The following is a 20650-nucleotide window of genomic DNA, read 5'->3' as shown; positions in this document are numbered from 1 at the left end:
CTGTGAAGGGGTTAAGGAAGGCAAGGAGGAACTGTGAAGGGGTTAAGGAAGGCAAGGAGGAACCTGTGAAGGGATTCAGGAAGGCTAGATCTAACCCCTCGAATCCCGGCCCTCTTCTCAGCTGAATAAAATCGTCCGGTGGTAGCAAGAATGAAAAAAGATAAATGGGCACCCGACTGAAGACATGGAGGTGCTACGCTAACTCCTGCCCGTGTGACAAAGGTGGAATGCATCTTTTTTTTTTATTTTCCTAAGGCCTTTGTTAGCGGCTCTGCTTTGTCTGTCTGTGAGTACTTGTGTCGTAAAACTCGGGTTGGTATTCTGTGACGAGAGAGAGAGAGAGAGAGAGAGAGAGAGAGAGAGAGAGAGAAAGTAGGAGAGTGTGTGTGTGTGTGTGTGTGTGTGTGTGTGTGTGTGTGTGTGTGTGTGTGTGTGTGTGTGTGTGTGTGTGTGTGCTCGTTTTCAGTGTCTACACCTCCTTTTCTTGGTTCATGGCGTTGCTTTGAAGTGATTTGATGGTACTGTTTGCCCTTTGAAGTTACCGTGTGTGGGGAGAGGTGTTTGGGATTCTTCCTTGCTTGGTGTTGCCCTCCTTAAGTATTAGTCGGTGCCACACAGTCCTTCTTGGCTTCATCTTGGAACTGACTTAAGACACACACACACCTATCCTCTCTCTCTCTCTCTCTCTCTCTCTCTCTCTCTCTCTCTCTCTACTAGCCGACTCATCTCCCTCCTGTTATGTTTTTACGTATTCATGTTTGTCGTCAGCTCTTCTCTCTTTCTTTCTTCCTCCTTTCTTCCTTCCTCCCTTTCCTCTTCCCTTTCCTTTCCTCTTTTCGTTCTTCCTCCATTTTCCCTCCTTCCATTCCTTCTCTCCACTTTCCTTACCTTTCCCCTCCTCTCTCCCGTACCCCCTTCTACCCTCTCTTCCTCAGCTCCTCTTTCCCTCTCTTCCTCCTCTCCTTTCCATTGTACCCCCTCCCTCCGTTTTCTGCCTTTCATTCTTTCCCACAACTCTCTTCTCCTTTCCATAACATCTAGTTGGTCGTCCCTGCCTTTTCTAATCCCTATCCTCTTTCCATCTCCTCTCCTCTCCTCTCCTCTTTCCTCTCTTTCTCTCCTCTCCACTCCTCTTTCCTCTCGTTCTCTCTCCATTCCCTCCCTTCTTCACTTCCTCAACCCCTATCTCTTCCTCAACTCCTGTCTCTCTCTCTCCATTATAGCAGCCTGCATGTCTCCTCCCATTCTATTCTCCCTCTGCTGTGTTCCCTCTCCTCTCCTTCCCTCCTCTCTCCTCTCCTCTCCTCCCCTCCCTTCCTTCCCTCTTTCCTCCCACCTTCTCTTTTATCCTACTCTCCTCTTCCTCCTACCTTTCTTCTTTCCTCCCTTATCCCTTTCCTCCTCCATCTCACCCTTCTCCCTTCCGTTCTCTCCTGCCCTTCCCCCTCGCCTCGCCCACAAAAATACCCTCGCCTCCCCAGACACATGTGGTTCTCAGGTAAACACTGTCATATGTGTGTACTGCCTCGCATCACACACACACACACACACACACACACACACACACACACACACACACAATCAGAAATTTGCCCTTCGAATCAAGCACTCGTATTCTCTCTCTCTCTCTCTCTCTCTCTCTCTCTTTTCCTTTTATTCTTCCACTACTTTCCTCTCTTACAACTTTTATCCCTCCCACCTACCTGCCTGCCAGCATACTCACCCACCCTCCCTCACTACCTACCTACCCACTCACCCAGCTACCTACCTACCTCCCTCTCTTCCTCCCTCCCTCCTTTTCTCCTCCCTTCCTCCCTTCTCGCCGTCTTGAAGTGTCAGAAATAGACCCAGTAGGCCCGCGGAAGACATAAACAAGAAGGAGACTGGTCTATTTTGTAAACAGTTTATACCTCGTAGGCTGAAATGGAGACGCCAGGTAGACACAGGTAGCTAATTAAATGATGGACAGGTACAGTGTGTGTAGATTGTAGGTAGGTGTGTTGGTAGGCTGGATTAGGGTGTAGGCAGATGGGCCTTGTGTGTAGGTTGATATGTAGGTAGGTTGGTTGGTAGACTGAATTAGGGTGTAGGCGGATAGGGCTGGTGTGTAGGTAGGCGTGTTGGTAGGCTGGATTATTGTGTAGGTAGATGGGGCTTGTGTGTAAGTAGATATACAGGTAGGTTTGTTGGTAGACTGAATTAGTGTTTAGGTACATAGGACTTGTGTGTAGGTAGGTAGGTAGGTAGGTAGGTAGAAAGGGCTGGCTAATTACCTGGTGGACAAGTAGGGTGTAGGTACATATGCAGGAAAGTGTTTAAGAAGGCTGGGTTAAGGTGTAAGTACATAGAACCTGTGTGTAGGTACAGGAGACAGGGTTTGTGTGTAAGTATAGAGGTAGATGAAGCTGGCTAATTAATACAGGTAGATCATAATTAGAAGTTAAGGTAGAAAAGGATGACCAGTTAATCTTGTCTTTTATATTTAATTCTCTCTATCCTTCATAAACACACACCCAGTTGCCTCTAAAGGTTTGATCTCTGTGTATGGTCTTTGAAAATCATTTAAATCTGCCACAGTAAACACTAATTATTTCTATTGGGTCACAAATTAATGTCTTTTATGTTCTTTGGATTCACCAGACTGACTGCTGTATACAAAACCCCTGCAGGCCGAGGATGTATTTCTGTTTTATTCTTGCTGCCCTGGCGATTTTTGTGGTGACGGGGTCTGTGGAAGATACATCTAACCCCCTAGGTCCAACCCCCACCCCTAAGCTGAATGAAATCATCTGAATGTATCTAGAATGACATGGACAGTACGTTCTGATTAGAGGTTAAATTTGCTGCCGTGATTTTTAAAGTTCATGGAAAGAGAATCGGATAGAGGGTGCAGGACTTCAGCTAGCGGGTGTACAAAAGTGTGGTAAGGAGGAAAACCACAAATAAGCCCGCGAAACGGGGACTTGTAAATGCCCTTCTGTGTTGCTACTTTTCCCGCTCTCGTAACTCCCCCACCCCTGCCATAACACACCCTGCCGCACCCTGCCACACCCTGCCACACCCTGCTTCACCCTGCCACACCTTAACCCTTTTACAGTCAGAGCAGCTATAGTATTCATTTTCAGGTAAAGACAAAAGATTTTATTTAGCTGACAGTGAGACCTGGGACCCTGAGACTGTTATTACTGATACCATTAACTCTCATCGTTGGGAAAGCCTTAATATTTTCTCCTGTTAACTCTAGGCGATTTTATTTAGCTTGGAGTGAGTCAAAGGAGATTTAATGTGTTAATGCAAACATAGAACACTTACTTATAGCACTTACTTCATGCCCGTCTTAACTCTCCCTCACCACCACCTACCTTCCTCCTCAATTCATGTTCCCTCTCACTCCCCTTCACCTACCCACCACCACAAACGACCATCCCTCCTACTTCCCTCTCCCTCGCTCATTTCCATCACTACCACCCTCCACCACCCTTTCCTTCCTGTCCACTACTTCCCTCCCCTCTACTACATCTCCGTCGCCACCACCACCCTCGCAACTTACCTTCATCACTATTTCCTGTCCTTCAATAATTTTCCCTCTCTTCCCCCTCCCCCACCTCACATCTTCACCTTCCTCCATTCTCCACCATTGTCCATACTTCTTCCCTGGACCTCCAAGTCTCCTGTCTCTATATCTCCCTCTCTCCCTCCCTCTGCATCACCATCTTCACCATCGCCATCACCTTCCACCAGCAAAGCATTTTTCTCTTCCCTCCACCAGCCTTACCTCCCCTTCACCACTTTCCCTCCCCCTCCCTCATCTCCACCACTCTCCCTCATATCCATCAGCCTCCCCAGCACCAAGGTCTAGAGGCTAACCCACAAAAAAGCCACAAACTAACAAACACCTGATGATCGCCATAATAAACACGCTCCCACTTCATTAATGCATCCTATTATACCTCACTAATAGCCTACCTTTGCGTCCACAGGTGTTATTAAGACTCTGGGCTGCTATACAGGTGGAGGGTTCCTAACACCTCTTCCTTGGCGATTTATTTTTCCTTTTCACACTTTCACAGCCTCTTGTACGTCATTATTGGAAACTATATATTACAGAGATTATTAGTAACGTAAAATAAAATGTTGGGTGTAGTATGCATAATGAACAGCTCAGGAGAATATGATAGGAAGCTTATTTTGTGTGTGTGTGTGTGTGTGTGTGTGTGTGTGTGTGTGTGTGTGTGTGTGTGTGTGTGTGTGTGTGTGTGTGTGTGTGTGTGTGTGTGTGTGCGCTCGCGCGCGCGCGCGCTGGCTGAAGTAAATCGTGTTGCAGTGTACACTTTCCAAGCTTACCAATACACCTTCCAAGCTTACCAGTGAACCCTATGTACACCTTCCAAGCTTACCAATGAACCCTATGTACACCTTTCAAGCTTACAAATAAACCCTGGTCTATATACACCTTTCAAGCTTATAAGTGAACCCTATGTATACTTTCCAAGCTTACAAATGAACCCTATGTTTACCTTCAAAGCTTACAAATAAACCTATGTTTACCTTCAAAGAATACAAATGAACCCTATGTATACCTTCAAGCTTATAAATAAACCCTCGTCCATGTACACCTTTCAAGCTTATAATGAACCCTATGTATACCTTCCAAGCTTACAAATAAACCTTATGTACACCTTCCAAGCTTACAAATAAACCCTATGTACTCCTTCCAAGCTTACAAATGAACCCTATGTACACCCTCCAAGCTTACAAATGAACCCTATGTACACCTTCCAAGCTTACAAATGAACCCTATGTACACCTTCCAAGCTTACAAATGAACCCTATGTACACCAAGCTTACAAATGAACCCTGTGTACACCTTCCAAGCTTACAAATAAACCCTATGTACACCTTCCAAGCTTACAAATGAACCCTATGTACACCTCGAGTAGGGAAAGTGTCATTGAAAGATATGTGTAACTGCAATAATAATAATAATAATAATAATAATAATGATGATGATGATGATGATGATGATGATGATGATGATTGATAATAATAATAATAATAATAATAAAATTGCTTCGTAGAGGTCACAATAAAATCAATGACGTCCCCGAAACCACTTCAGCCCGAGGACGTCTTGCCCATGTTGAAAAAAAATCTTTTCGAAATGGAAGGGTTAGATACGGATGTCATTAATTCCTTCACTATACTCCTTTCACTTTAACTTGGCCCAGAATTTTAGTCTCTTGCGGCATATTTCACATGGCTCAGTGGCAGGAAAAGTCGATGCTATGGCTCTACATCCTTTCCATAGCAATTCTTCGTGACTAGCCCCAACCATAGCACTTTTTCATGACGCGCCCCGAGTGCTGGTGTTAATCTCTTCTTCCAGGACAGAGCTGAAGGTGGAGAGACCGCAATTCTAGGCCAAGTTAGAGTAAAATGAGTATAGTATGCAGCTCTCCTACGCTAACTAAAACCTTCTTGAGAAAACCACACAGTATGGCAGTAGTAGTAGTTGTAGACTCAGGTTCATGTGGACTGTGAACCCAGTGGACTGCAGGCTGAAGTTGCCCTCCTCCTGCAGCCCACCATTCTCTTTTGGGGGGATAGGGAAGGGAGTTGAGGGACGTTTGGGTGACCGGGCAGTGGAGACACATGGTTAAGTCAGTGCCACCACGTGAAGGCGTTCCCCTCCAGCATCAAAGTCTAACAAAGAAGACGTAATTGTACTGAAAGGCGGGGAAAGAGCGACGAACCCCATGTATTCCTCTTATCTTATTTTTTCTTCAGGTGCTACAGAATGCCAGGTGTGAGCGTTTGGCAGGAAGGAGGGAATGGAGCTGCCTCGAAACGTGTATATTTAGTCTTCCATAAAAAGCCAATTTGAAGGATGTGGCACGGCGCTGACTGATTTTTGATGTGGGTGGCGCGCGTTCCCTGCTTGAAATAGCTCGACACGGCTCTCTCCTACCTCTGTCTACCCCTCCCTGTCTACCCCTGCCATCTCATCTACTCCTCCCTACCCCTATCCCATCCCCCAACTCTTATCAACTCCCCACTCGACCTCATCATCTATATCCCCAACCCTCTTCTCTGTCCCCTACCCTCATATGCACCCCACTCCCTTCTCTACCCTTTCCTTCCCCCTCTCTGACCCCCTTACCTGCCTCCCCCTATCCTGTCTGCCCCCAGCCCTTCATCTACCCCCACCCTCTCACCTGCCTCCCCCTCCTCCACCCACTAATCTACCTCTACTCTATCGTCTCACCTACCCACCCAAACCCCAACATCTACCTCCCCCCACCCCCTCATCTACTCCCCCACTCCCTCACCCGCCCCCCCCACACCCCACCTAACCTCATCCCACCTTGATTTGTTTTCATTCTACCTACGTTCTCTCTCTCTCTCTCTCTCTCTCTCTCTCTCTCTCTCTCTCTCTCTCTCTCTCTCTCTCTCTCCTGCCGTTTTACCACCACTTTTCCCGTTTTTACCTCCTCTTCCTTTCTCCTAAACTTCCTTCCTCCTCTCCCCTTCTGTCTTTTCCCTGTCTTCCTCCCTGTTTTTCTCCTTCACCTTTCCTACGTCTCTCTCCCTCCCTATTTATTCCGGTCTCTCTCTCTCTCTCTCTCTCTCTCTCTCTCTCTCTCTCTCTCTCTCTCATTATCCCTCCTCTTCTTCCTTCTCCCCTCCCGACATATCTCCTTATTTCTCATCTTCTCTCCCTTTCTCCCTCCGTCCTTTCCTCCTTCCTTACTTCCCTCCCTTCTTAATTTCCTCCCTGTTTCTCCCTCATCTCTTCCCTCCCACTCCCTTCCTCCCTCCCTCCCCGCACCATACGTATCTACTTAACCCCCCAACAATTTTTTCCCCTCCCTCCTCCCTCCTTAGTTCTCTCTCTCTCTCTCTCTCTCTCTCTCTCTCTCTCTCTCTCTCTCTCTCAACCATCTTTTCAGTTCCATCATGCGTTATCTGTCGTTTCCTCTCCCCCTCCATCTTTATCTCACGTCACCTCTCTCTCTTCACTTCCCTTCATGTCCTTATCTTCCTTTCCCTCTCCATCATTTCCGTTCTCTCTCCTTCGCCTCCCTCTTTCATTATATCTCCCTTCCTCCATCCTCATCTCACTCTACCCCTCCCCCTTCCTCTCCTCCCTCCCTTTTACTTCGTACCATGATATTTAATTCTCTCCCTCCCTTTCTTCATAGACCCTCTCCCTCTTTTACTCCCTCCCTAACTAGCACTCTCCCTCCCTCCCTCCCTCCATGAAATCACCCCACTCTCCCTCCTCCTCTCTTCCTCCACTTTCCTCCTCCCATGTTGTTCTCTCTCTCTCTCTCTCTCTCTCTCTCTCTCTCTCTCCCATCCTCCCCTACCCCCTTAACTCCCCTACCAGCACCACTCACTTTTCTATCCCCTTCCCCCTTCTTGTCTCCTTGCCTCTCCCTCCCCCTCTCCCTTCTCCTAGCCAACTTCCCTATCTCCCTCACACTCGTAACTCTCCCTCCCTCACCCTCCTCCCTCACCCTCGTAACTCTCCCTCCCTCACCCTCCTGTCCTTCCCTATCTCCATACTCCCTCCCATTTACCAAAGCTATTCCTTCCCACAATGTCATCTCTCCCCCACACCTCCAACCTTCCTCTCTCTCTCTCTTCCTACCTAACTAGAACCCTCCCTCCCCTATCTTCTCCCTCCCTCCTCTACCTTTCTTCCTCCCTCCCTATATCTCCCTCTCTTCCCCCTACCTCCCACATTCTTAACTATTTTTTTCCTTAATCTTTCATTCCCTCTCACACCTACCTCTCTCCCTTCTTCTCTCCTTCCCTCTCTCTCCTCTTTCCCTACCTGTTTATCCCTCCCTTCTCCCTGACTCCTTCACCTCTCCCTATCTTTTTCCCTCATTCCTCATGGCCACCCTGCCTCACCCTACCTTCCCCCCCCCTCATCTCTCCTCCCTACCTATTTCTCCTTCCCTTCCCTCTGCCTCCCTCGCCCCTTCCAATCTTTTCCTCCATACCTCCCTCCACCCTTCCTTATCTCTCTCTCTGCCTCCCTTCTCCCTCCCTCCCCCCTTTCTCTACCTCTCCCCCCTTCCCTTCCTTCCCTCTGCCTCCCTCACCCATTCCATTTTTTTCCTCCATACCTCCCTTCCTTCCCCTCTCCTTCCCTACCTCTCCCCACCTCCCTCACCCCCTCCAGTCTTTTCCTCCATGTCTCCCTCTCTCCCCCCCTTCCCTACTTGTCTCTCCCTACTTCTCCCTCCCTCCCTCACCCCTCCCTCCCTTCCCAGCCATCTTACAGTCTTAGTTCCCGCCCAGGCTGCTCTCCCCAACGCGCCAGCTCCCCCTTCTACACCACCACAATATACTTCCCTCCAAAAGTACACGATAAATATGAAGTGAAATGTGATAAGCTTGTGGATATTGGTGAGCTTGTGGGTTTTGACACACTTTCCATAAATTCTGATAAAAATCCCTTGAACTATGGGAGTGTTAGCCTAAAATTACGGGTTTCTTGAAGTAAGTGTTGTGTTCCTTAAAGCGGATTTTAAGAAACTTGGTGTGGCCTCTGATAATGCTACCCTGAGTACTGAGAATTATTCGTTAGTGAAATCTGAAAGTGTTTTACAATCTCGCCTTGAAATATTACAATCTTGCAGTGGCCCCCCCCCTTTTTTTTAAACATGTCATTCTTAAATTTACTGAATCTTGCAGTGAGTGTTTATTATTTTGCCTTGAACTGTGAAATCTTGCCTTGAAGTTGGTGAAATGTCGACTTGAAATTCTGATGATCTTGCAGTGAACTCTGATCATACTTGCTTTGAACTGTAATAATCTTGCCTCGATTTTTTTGCATATTCCTGTTGTGAATTTTGATAATCTTACTTTGAACTTTGATTTTGCCGTGAGTTTTAATAATTTACCGATAATCTTGCCTTGATCTTTTAAAATCTTGCCTGGAGTTCTCATAATCTTGCCGTAAATAAGGAAGCGTGAAACCTAAGCGAATATTCTTAGTAAATTTTACCCTAGTTCCTCTCTCTCTCTCTCTCTCTCTCTCTCTCTCTCTCTCTCTCTCTCTCTCTCTCTCTCCTCAGAAACCTAGAAAATGAACACATAATTTAGAGGGCAGACTCCGAAAAAGTGTGATATTATTGGAACCAAAGTCATATATTTTTGTGCCCTGTGAAGCTTAGTGTCGCTGATCAAGATGACGCCAAGATATTTATGTTTTTATTTATTAATTCTTTGACACCTTAAGACTTCTCTCTACTGAAAAAATAGCCAGACGGTAACTATAGTCCTTTCACCTGAACTAGGCCCAGAGGTTTGTCCTTTTGTAGCTTACTTCACGATGCTCAGATGGCAGAATGAGACAATACTATCTTTAAAACCAGGCCCTAAATCTTCACTTGATCAGGAAAACCAAATTGCTGGATTTGCGAGTTTCCTAGTCAAGAAGCTCCTAATTTTCCTCTTTACCCAAGTGCGTGAAATCATGAAAATTAAGGAAAACCATCTGACAACCACGATACTGATGGGCAACACGGACGCTAAATTCTTGGCTTTATTGGTTGTTTTGGCTGGCGTGTGCTGAAAGTGACCCAAAACCTAGCAACAGAAAAATCAAAAAGCACACAAACTCATCCAAGTTACCACTGGTTTTGACCCGAGAAGCAAACGCTGGTATATAGGTGTGTGGCGCAGTAATTATTTTGCGGAAAGACGAAAAACAAGAGATATGGGGTTTTTATTGGTCAGGCAAAGGAAAACTACATTCTTCTATTTGCACAGAAAATGAGGACTGAATTCTCGGACACTATATGGTAAATTGGGCCTTAATTTTGGGGTTCATCTGTAAAACTAAGCCATACTGTCTTGTAGTGGTTTTTTGTGGTTAGTAATGGCAGAGGGTTAGAAAAGCTTCATGTCTAAAGTTTTGAATATTTCATTGCTGTGGTGACGATAATATCATCTTCAACAAAGGCACTGTGAGACGGGAAAATGTAAAAGTTGAACGCTTGAGAAAAAATATAATAGTTTTTAGATCTGAAGGTGGTCAGTACGCCTAGAAAAGAGTTAGTTTTACAGTAAGTTTATTTTCTTTAAAGACAACATCCTGGAATCATCGGCGTGTGAGGCGGAACCGGAGAATAAGCGACGTGAACCAGAGTGTAAACATGAAATACAGGAGCCTTCGTACTGAAAATATACAGTATAATACATGTAGAAAGGAACAATCTCTCTATACATATCTGAAAGCTTACGTTGTGTGGATACGGCCTTGTGGCATCTACGTGTGTGAAGGGGGAGCACCGTAGAAAATATGTGAAGTGCATCCGGGAACAAATATTCGTACTGAAAATAGATAATGCAACAAGACGAAGTAAACGAAATGCAGACACCCCGATAGTTGTGAGAGTTTGCAGTCTACAGAGATGGTGTTTTAGGATCGACCGGTGTGAGGGGGGTTGAAAAATATGCAAGGTGCACCAGGTAACAAAAATAAAATAGAAATAATCATACAAGACAGATAATACGAAAAGGGTATTACAAATCTTACAGCTGTGAAAGTTTACATACTACAGAGACGGAATTTTGGGATCTGCAGGTGAGAGGGGGATGTGAAAAATATGCGAGGTGCACCAGGTGACAAGAAACTAGAAAATAATCATACAGGAGACAGATAATACAACTCAAACAGATGTGGAAGTTGTGACAGAGGCGGCATTCTGGCATCTACCTGTGTGTGTGTGTGGAAGGGAGGGGGAATATGTGAGTTGCACCTGCCGGGAAGAATTTAGGGGCCAGGTAAAGGTGCTCTCATGTGATCACCTGCACATTCCCACCTCGAAATCAGCAGTCACACTTCTTTACCTCTACTCTGTGTATTCCCTATTTACGAATTTCAATCAAAAACATACTCAGCTGCATACCACCCCCTCCAAATACTCAGCAAATGATCAGCCATATGTTCGTACTTTTTGCCTTTTTTCAAGTTTTCATCTCCCATGCAAATTCCTTAAAATAATTGCTGTCACGTGATCAGTAACTTCTCGGGTGAAAACAACTCTAAATAACTCTGTGCGTCATATCAGAGAATTAATTTACCTTTCATTCCGCGCCAAGAAATTAATTATTTAAAAAAATGCCCCCACGTCATCAGCAACCCCTCTTCTGAACATCTCAAAATAACCAGCCATAAGTGTGTTCGTCAGATTAGTGTATGGTACTTTATTGGTTTTATTAACTTCTCATTCCTCACGCAAACATAATAATGAAAAAAGTGCTCTCACCTGATCAGTAAGTCCTCAGGTACACCTCTCCACCTCTATGTAATAAGCCATACTTGTGTACCTTTCATAAGTGTGTTGTTTTTTTCCGAACGTTTCATTCCTCAAACAAAAGAATAGTTATGACGAATTATGAAGTTACAATAAGTCCTCTCACGTCATCAGCAAATTCTCTGCTACACTTCACCTCTAAATAATTGGCCTTACTCGTACCTATTAAGTGTGAATTATTTATGTGCGAGTTTCCATTACGAGAGCGAATGAATGAAAAGTGCTAAGTGCTGTCACCTGATCAGAAAGTGCTTGGCTCTTCCTCTCCACGCATCAAGCACCAGAATCTAACCGGATATACTAGTTAATCTCTTATATATCTACCGAGCTATATTAGTGTGCCTGATATATGTGAATTTGTGGTCTGTGTGTTTACATTTTTACTCGGGGGAATAAAAGAAATGAAAAGTGCTCTCACTCCATTAACAAGTCTACGGTTACACATCGCCACGTTTCATCCTCCTCTACATAACCAGGTAAGCTCATTCACCTGCTACCTCTGTTTTTATTTTCTTGTTTTCATTGTTCACTTTAAGAAAATAATGAAAAGATGTTAAAGTGCTATAAACATGTCCTCAGCTCCTCATCTACACCGTCTAACCAGCTGTACTCCACCTGTTGTTCATCTATTGTGTGTGTATTTTGAACAGTTTTAGCAGCTTATAAGTGCGGTAGACTCAGAGGACACGAAAATATTATCATCATCATCATCGCAACCCCACTTCAGACCTAAAAGATGGGGTGAAACAGAATCCAGAAACAAAATAAAGACGCACAAATGTTGGGGAACCTTCATTATCATCATCATCACCATCATCAACATCGTCATCATCATCGTCATCATCATCGTCATCATCATCATCATCGTCATCATCATCGCCATCATTATCGTCATCATCATCATCATCACCGTCATTGTCATCATCACCAGCACTATCCTCCTCCTCCTCATCATCATCATCATCATCATCATCATCAATATCATCATCATCATCATCATCAATATCATCATCATCATCATCAATATCATCATCATCATCATCACCACCATCCTCCTCCTCCTCATCATCATCATCATCATCATCACCAGCACCATCCTCCTCCTCCCTCTCCTCCTCATCCTCATCCTCATCATCATCATCATCATCATCATCATCATCATCTCCGTCCTAATGCCTAACTAGAATGTGAGGTGAGGTAGGATCCAGAAACGAACAAGGAGAAAGGGAGAAAGTAGTAGCACAAACGTGTTTACCAGTGAACTGTGCCTCAAAGTCATTCACACACCTTTCAAGCCCTTGTAATCCTGGCCTTCTCACAAGCAAAACCCATCATAATATATTTGTTTTATTTTCCATTACAGATGCTCGCCACAAATGTCTGCCGTGGTTATTCCGTCAATTAGCAAGCGATAGTAGGAGCTCTTATCCTTGTCGAGTGCTTCTGCGTAAATATTCTCCTTTATCCAGTCATTTTCATCACTTGTCAGTCTTTTTAACTTCCTCAGCTTCATCCTTTCTCACACACTCATCATTTACATACTTCATCTATCCATTCCACTCCTTTAGCCAGTCTCTTAGCACCCTCATCTTCCTGACCTCTCTTTCTCACACTCGTTTATCACTCTCCACCTTTTCTCTGGCCCACCACATTTCTCCCCATCTTTAAACTCACATAAATCATACCCTTTTCAACACGCCATCTATAACCAGTCGCTCCATCTAAGCACACCCGCCTTTTTCATGCCCTCACACTCCTCCTCTCACCATCAAACGCACATCATTTTTTACCCTCTTCTCCTCCACATCTTTATCGTACCCTTTCTAGCCCCATGATCACACCACCTAACCATATCCACCTTCTTCACAGCCTAATTCGCCTCCTCCAGCCTTCAAACTCTCTTATATATACCTTGTTCACCAGCCTATCTGCATCCGTTCTCTCTCTATGACCATCCCATCTTTGCACGCTCACTTTCATACTCCATTACCCACACACACACACACACACACACACACACACACACACACACACACACACACACACACACACACACACACACACACACACACACACACACACAGACTACACCTCCAACAAAGAGCTAGTTAAAGCAAGACTACAAAGGAGATAGAGATTAACAGAGATTAGCAGAGAAAGCAAGGATTGTAAGAGATAAATTCCTGAGTGTATCTTGCCAGTAAATTGAGCTTACAATGAGCTTTGAGATGCCGGTGTGGCGGCAGTGAGAGCTTGGAGGTATATTCACAAAGTTAGGATCAGTTCCATGTCGTGTGTGTGTGTGTGTGTGTGTGTGTGTGAGAGAGAGAGAGAGAGAGAGAAATCCGGGCATCCAAACAATAAATCACTTATACAAACACTGGAAGAAAGAAAACGTGACAAACCACACTGATAATAGGTCATTAATTCTTCGGTCTATAATTATACTGATATATATTCCTGTTTATCCTTTAGTTTGTGATTTTATGAACTACAGAATTTGTCCTAATCGGAGCGTAAATACAATAATAATAATAATAATAATAATAATAATAATAATAATAATAATAATAATAAACATGGCTTTGATAAAGTCTTGGGCAATTAAACGCCATGTTCTAAATCACGAGTAGTAAATATTTTTCCCAAAGTCTACGGCATTTAAACTCCACGTTTCAACACACGAGCCTTTATACGTGATGTTGGCAAGTCTGTGCAGTGGAGATGCGAGGTGTGGCAGTGTGAAGGGAGCAGGTGTGAGGTGTTAGTGTGAGGAGTGTTAGTGTGATGTGCGTTTGAGATGTGGTAGTGTGAAGTGTGGCAGTGTGTGTGTGTGTATAATGAATGGCAGTGTGTGATATTTTAGTGCATGATACCCTTATATCGTGGGTCAGTGTGTGTTGTACTAGTGTGAAGTGTAGCAGTGTGGAGTGTGTTTGAAGTGTGTTGACCCCTTCACGAGGAAAATGCCTTGATTAGGTTATTTTTACTACTTCTGATGACTGTATCATGAAAGAGAGGGAGAGAGAGAGAGAGAGAGAGAGACGGGGCAATACCTTACACTGTCACTCTGTGTGTGTGTGTGTGTGTGTGTGTGTGTGTGTGTGTGTGTGTGTGTGTGTGTGTGTGAGAGAGAGAGAGAGAGAGAGAGAGAGACGGGGCAATGCCTTACACTGTCACTGTGTGTGTGTGTGTGTGTGTGTGTGTGTGTGTGTGTGTGTGTGTGTGTGTGTGTGTGTGTGTTTTACGTCACATCTGGTAGCTAAGAATCACAGGGGAGACTTTAACTTTCTTCATGGAATCTTAAGTACTCTTGTTTGGTGTCGAGGCTCAGTAGTAAAGAAAAGATAGTCAGACTCCTTAGCTGGGATTCTCTCTCTCTCTCTCTCTCTCTCTCTCTCTCTCTCTCTCTCTCATCTCCCTTACCTTCCTCTCTCACTACATTCTCTCTCTCTCTCTCTCTCTCTCTCTCTCTCTCTCTCTCTCTCTCTCTCTCTCTCTCTCTCTCTCTCTCTCTCTCTCTCTCTCTCTCTCTCTCTCTCTCTCTCTCTCTCTCTCTCTCTCTCTCTCTCTCTCTCTCTCTCTCTCATTTATTAATTATGAACCCTTACCTTCCTCTCCCTCTCTCTCTCATTTATTAATTATGAACCCTTACCTTCCTCTCCCTCTCTCTCTCTCTCTCTCTCTCTCTCTCTCTCTCATTTATTAATTATGAACCCTTACCTTCCTCTCCCTCTCTCTCTCATTTATTAATTATGAACCCTTACCTTCCTCTCTCTCTCTCTCTCTCTCTCTCTCTCTCTCTCTCTCTCTCTCTCTCTCTCTCTCTCTCTCTCTCTCTCTCTCTCTCTCTCTCTCTCATTTATTAATTATGAACCCTTACCTTCCTCTCTCTCTCTCTCTCTCTCTCTCTCTCTCTCTCTCTCTCATTTATTAATTCTGAACCCTTACCTTCCTCTCTCTCTCTCTCTCTCTCTCTCTCTCTCTCTCTCTCTCTCTCTCTCTCTCTCGCTCAATTAACCTGAACTCATCAAAAAATATACATAACGTCTCTAATCCAAAGACCTCCACTTTCATTTTTTCTGTTCTTTTTCTTATGCTGAATTTAATCATCTGGCTGTTTCCAAAAAGAAATATAATAGGTCATCGTACTGAAGATGTTGCTACAATATTACTACCTCAACTATAATTACTACTGGGACTGCTATTACTATTACAGTTATTATTGCTACTACAACTGCTCTTACTATAACTACTATTTCTACTACTGCAGCTATTATTACTACAACAACTACCTGTACTGTTATTACTACTACAATTATAATTACTACAACAACTATTATCACTATTATAGCTTCTATTATTACTACAATCCCTTGACCCGCTTTTTAAATTACTTAACTCTTTGAAAGCGAAAAAAGTTGCAAGGAAAGGAAGGATGCCAGAGATCAAGCAGCGTGGAGAGCCGCCAGTAGGTGACCAAGGCCGGTGCATGCAGACGATACGATACGATACGAAAAATGATGATGATGATGATGATGATGATGAGAATTTTTGAAGGAGCCACGGAATCGACTTTTTTTTGTTTTTGTTTTTTTGTTTTTTGTTTTTTTTACCTCGACACCGAAAACAGAAAGAAAAATGGGAAATAAGGGAATAAAAAGTAAATGGGTATGTGACGCTGGTGCTGTGGCTGGCGGTGGGTGAATCATGGATGGGGCAGCTGAAGGTTGGAAGGGTTTACTTGAGAATTGGGAGGAAGGTGGTGAGAGAGGCGGAAGAAAGATTGGAGCGGGGAGGTGCTGAGAGAGAGAGAGAGAGAGAGAGAGAGAGAGAGAGAGAGAGGAGGAGGAGGAGGAGGAGGAGGAGGGGGAAAAATGAGAGGGATTTGGTCTTGGAGAAGGAACTCTGAATAAGCATGATGAAGGCAAAACACTGAGAAGAGATGATGTGGAGGAGAGGGCAAAGTTTTATGGCTGTGGGATGGGACAGAATACTTTGAAGGCCTGAATGAGCGAGTGAACCCAGGGACAAGTACACCGGTTACTCTGTTCTTTATTTTACTTATCTGCTTTCCTTTGTCCGTTTCTGGATTCTACCAACCCCGTCTGTAAATTGAAAATAGGGTAAAGATGATGATGATGATGATGATGATGAATATTACGTGTAGGCTACAGTCCCTTTGCCTTGTAATGTATTGTGGGTCATGTGCACACACTCACCAAAACTTTCTCAAACCCTGTGAGAAATACCGTATACGGACTAGTAAAGTGTACGAAGAAAATGAAGTCTTATGTGGAGGCCGTGAATCACACTCGATGCTATCTGATATGCTTAAACAAATTCTAGACTCCACCTTCGTGGGATGCCACATTTGTGACATCTTTGAATGCCAAAATCAATGGGATAAAAAATGTGAAAGGGAAGATGGTTTTTCATAATCGCCCTCAAAAACAAATAATACAATGAAATACTACAAACCACTGTTCTTGTACCCTCACTTTTACCAATATCACTCCATGCCACAACTGTGACTAAGCATACGAACAAACTGTGGGACCCTCTTGTTTCAGCAGTGATGACTGGGCAGTAATAACAAACGTTTAGCTCACTCGAAGTCGGGCATCTGAGCCATTCAGGAATGACAAACACACTGTGCTTATTCCCATACCAGTCGAGCATAGATGTTCGATAATTTTTTTGATGCGAGTGTACTGTGTTGAAAAGATATGCTAATGGCTTAGGTGTATTTACCTTTGATGTGTTTGACAGGTGCTGGTAAGCGGGTCCAGAACTTGTGTAATAATATTATTTTGTGTAATAGTTCTTCTTTGTGGTTAGTCGTATTTTATGTTGCTAAATCTGTTTTCTCTCCGTGACAGCGATCGTGGTGGTCAGCGGATGTGGTATCAGCTGTCTCTGCTGTGTCGTCAGTACGACAGGTGTTGCGGCACCCACCCAGACTCGCATATTTAGTGGCGCAGTGAGCTGGCGGGGCTTTGGCCGACGCGGGGCTGGTGGAGCACTGCGGGGCTGGGGGGCAGTGGGGAAGGTAGGGTGGAGGGCAGGGGGCCAGGGCAGCGGTGCGGTGTGGGTAAACCCAGGGGCTGGCAGTGCCAGCAGGTCTGGCGGTGTGAGAGTGTGTGTAGGTGATGAGTGAGGCCATACCCCAGGATGCTGACCACCCCGGCACACCCGCCAGGGACACACATATCCACCACCATGCTCACCACGCCCACCACGATGCTCACCACACCCACGACACACACAGCGCGGCGCTGGGTGAGGCCGACGGCGGGATGAGCACCACCGATGACGACGACCCCAGAAAGATGTCTGAGGACTCGCTGGTGTCAGGCAGTGGTCGTGGGTCCCCATTACTGCGACCAGCTGGGTCCCGTCGCTACCAGGACTCAGATTCCTGCCCCAGTGTGTCACCAAGTCCAGACCCGGACTCTCGTATCGCCACCTTTGATTTCAACGTGGCGGAGGGTCCTAGAGAAACAGAAGGCATCACGGCGGCGCTGCAGACGGAGCGGGAGTTTCTGGATTTTATGCTGTCACTACCGCAGGTCCAGAAAGAAGGATCTAGCCGACCACACCCGCAGCGTGAGGGGCCCGGCCGACCTGCAAAAAAGACTGCAGACGTACCCGCATCTCAAAAGGGTGGCGGGCCCCCCTCAGAAGTCCCTCAACTAGGGCAGCAGAAGAGTCCCAGCCGAGGTAAAGGTGGTGGAGCAGGCGGCACCAAGATGGGTCTGGAGCACCTGGATAACCTGTGTCGCATGATGGAGCAGTTAGGGGAGCTGCGTGAACAAAACAGTCGGCTGCAGCGTCGTGTACATTACCTGGAGGAGCTGCAGACGCTACAGGAGATGCACCGCCACCTTCAGGAGACCCTAGAGGCACGACGATCCGGCCTAACCCTAGGCCCCATCCACCTGTCAGATTCAGACCTGCACTTGGACGACGACGGCGAGGGCGGCGGTCACGGTTCAGGCACCGGGTCGCGAGAGAGCTTGTTGCTGCTGGCACGGTCCCGCACAGGTAAGCCACGCCCGCACCAACCCCCCGTCAGACTCAGAACCCGCAGCAAATCAGTGGGCACCCACCTGCTGGACCCCCCACAGCAGCAGCCCCCACCAAAGACCAAAGTGTCCGGGTGGCGAAGGGTGAGGGAGGCACTGAAGTGGGAGCGTGCCACCCTCCTGCCCCCGGCCCCCACCCCCACCCCCGCCAAAGCCACAACCGCACACCACCCCACCACCTCCCCCCACCCCACACCCAGCCCCCAGCCCCGCACCCACCATGTCCCCCCGCACCCCAGACCCCCATCCTCGTCCTCGTCCTCCAGTGAGCTCACCGAGGTTATGACTGAGGAGGACCTACTCAACCTCTATCGCCAAGCTTTCGACCTCAGTGAGTATTACATCTCCACTGAACACTGCTATACCTGCACCACGTGGACGTCTCACCAATTCAGTATTTTTTTTATTGTTTCGTATGATTACATGAACGTATGTTTCTCAACCAGGAAAAGGTAAGTGTAAACCTTTGTTATTCAATCATCCCACCACACTGCTCTTCACCCCTTCGTCTTCCTCATTACCCCTCCACCCTCCTCTTCACCCCTCCACCCTCCTCTTCACCCCTCCACCCTCCTCTTCACCCCTCCACCCTACTCTTCAAACCTCCACCCTACTCTTCAACCCTCCACCCTCCTCTTCACCCCTCCACCCTCCTCTTCCTCCTTCTACCCTACTCTTCACCCGTCCACCCTCCTCTTCACCCCTCCACCCTCTTCTTCACCCCTTCACCCTCCTCTACACCCCTCCACCTCCTCTTCACCCTTCCACCCTCCTCTTCATCCCTCCACCTTAATCTTCACCCCTCCACCCTCCTCTTCACCCCTGCACCCTAATCTTCACCCGTCCACTGTCCTCTTCACCCCTGCACCCTAATCTTCACCCCTCCACCCTACTCTTCACCCCTGCACCCTAATTTTCACCCCTGCACCCTACTCTTCACCCCTCCACCCTACTCTTCACCCCTGCACCCTAATTTTCACCCCTGCACCCTAATCTTCACCCCTGCACCCTAATCTTCACCCCTGCACCCTAATCTTCACCCTTCCACCCTACTCCTCACTCCTCTACCCTACTCTGTCATCCTAGTTTCGTCAGATATGCCTTTGGTTCCTTCTTCCTTGCATAAAAACTTTCAGAGAAGTCATCATCATCATCATCATCATTGCCAGACGCCATGTATCCCAAACGGGGTGGCCAAGGGCTTAGAGTTAATTGTTTTACAGGAAGGGTCACTAATCCTCCACCAACCCCACTTGACACGTTCAGAGAAGTATCAGTGATTATTTACAGGGATGGGGAAGATGTGGTAAATCAGTTCCACAATTCTGTAATGGATTCTTGAAAGCCCCAAGGTGCTAGTCACGAAGAAGTGCAATGGGAAGGATGTAGAGACGTAGTATTGCCCTATTCTGCCACTGAGCTAAGAGAAATAAGCTGCAAGAGGGCGAAAGCCTCCGCCATATTAAGGTGAAAGGAGTATAGCTGAATGGATCCTACTTACATTCATTTTTCATTTAAGCCAGATTCAGTGTATGGTATTTAGGCGACTGGAATGCCTGCTTTCTCTCTCTCTCTCTCTCTCTCCTTTTCACACACACACACACACACACACGCATGACCCAGTTGGCTCAGTGTGCGATGCGAGGACAGGACATCCGCCTAGTCTCTCTCTCTCTCTCTCTCTCTCTCTGTATATATATAAAATTTTCAACTTTTTCCCCGTCATTATCTGTGTGCTTTTACCGTCCTCATTCTTGTTCCTCTTTTTGCTCTCTTCATTACGCTTCTTTCTCACGTTCATCATCATCATCATCATCATTGTGGCGTAGCTTAGGGGGTAGGAAGGACTCCCCTAAAATATGCCTGACCTCCACAGTTTTAGAAGTAATATCCGCGGACCAGCCTAAAAATTTCTTCTTAGGGCAGTTCAGTATTGGGCCTAGTAACCCCGTGGCCACCCCCATTTTTCACATCCTAGCTACACCCCTGCATCATCATCATCATCATCATCATCATCATCATCATCATCCATCAATTATAACAATCGTCAGTCATCATCATCCATCCCCCATCCATCATCCTCCTCCACCCTCCATCACCATCATCATTATCATCATCAGTCATCAATAATCAATCTTCAGTCATCCATCCATCAGTCGTCATCATCATCATCATCAACAACATCATCATGGACAGGATTCAGAAACAGGAAACAGCGAAATA

General features: G+C 46.0%; 1 protein-coding gene across 1 annotated transcript in view; it reads left to right on the top strand.

The window, feature by feature from the left end:
- The first annotated feature begins 17491 nt into the window (after positions 1 to 17491).
- LOC145416474 (uncharacterized) overlaps positions 17492 to 20650 on the top strand; it is a 64509-nt gene continuing 61350 nt past the window's right edge. The window contains exon 1 of the mRNA XM_080285430.1: positions 17492 to 18758. Coding sequence (XP_080141556.1) covers positions 17492 to 18758 — 1267 coding nt within the window. The remainder of the gene's footprint in view (positions 18759 to 20650) is intronic.

The sequence above is a fragment of the Coenobita brevimanus genome, chromosome 106, assembly GCF_032717465.1.
Source record: "Coenobita brevimanus isolate Jiangsu-jjx chromosome 106, ASM3271746v2, whole genome shotgun sequence".
In the NCBI taxonomy this organism is placed as follows: Eukaryota; Metazoa; Arthropoda; class Malacostraca; order Decapoda; family Coenobitidae; genus Coenobita; species Coenobita brevimanus.
Note: the sequence above shows the minus strand (reverse complement) of the source record. Positions and strands in the feature narration are given on the sequence as shown.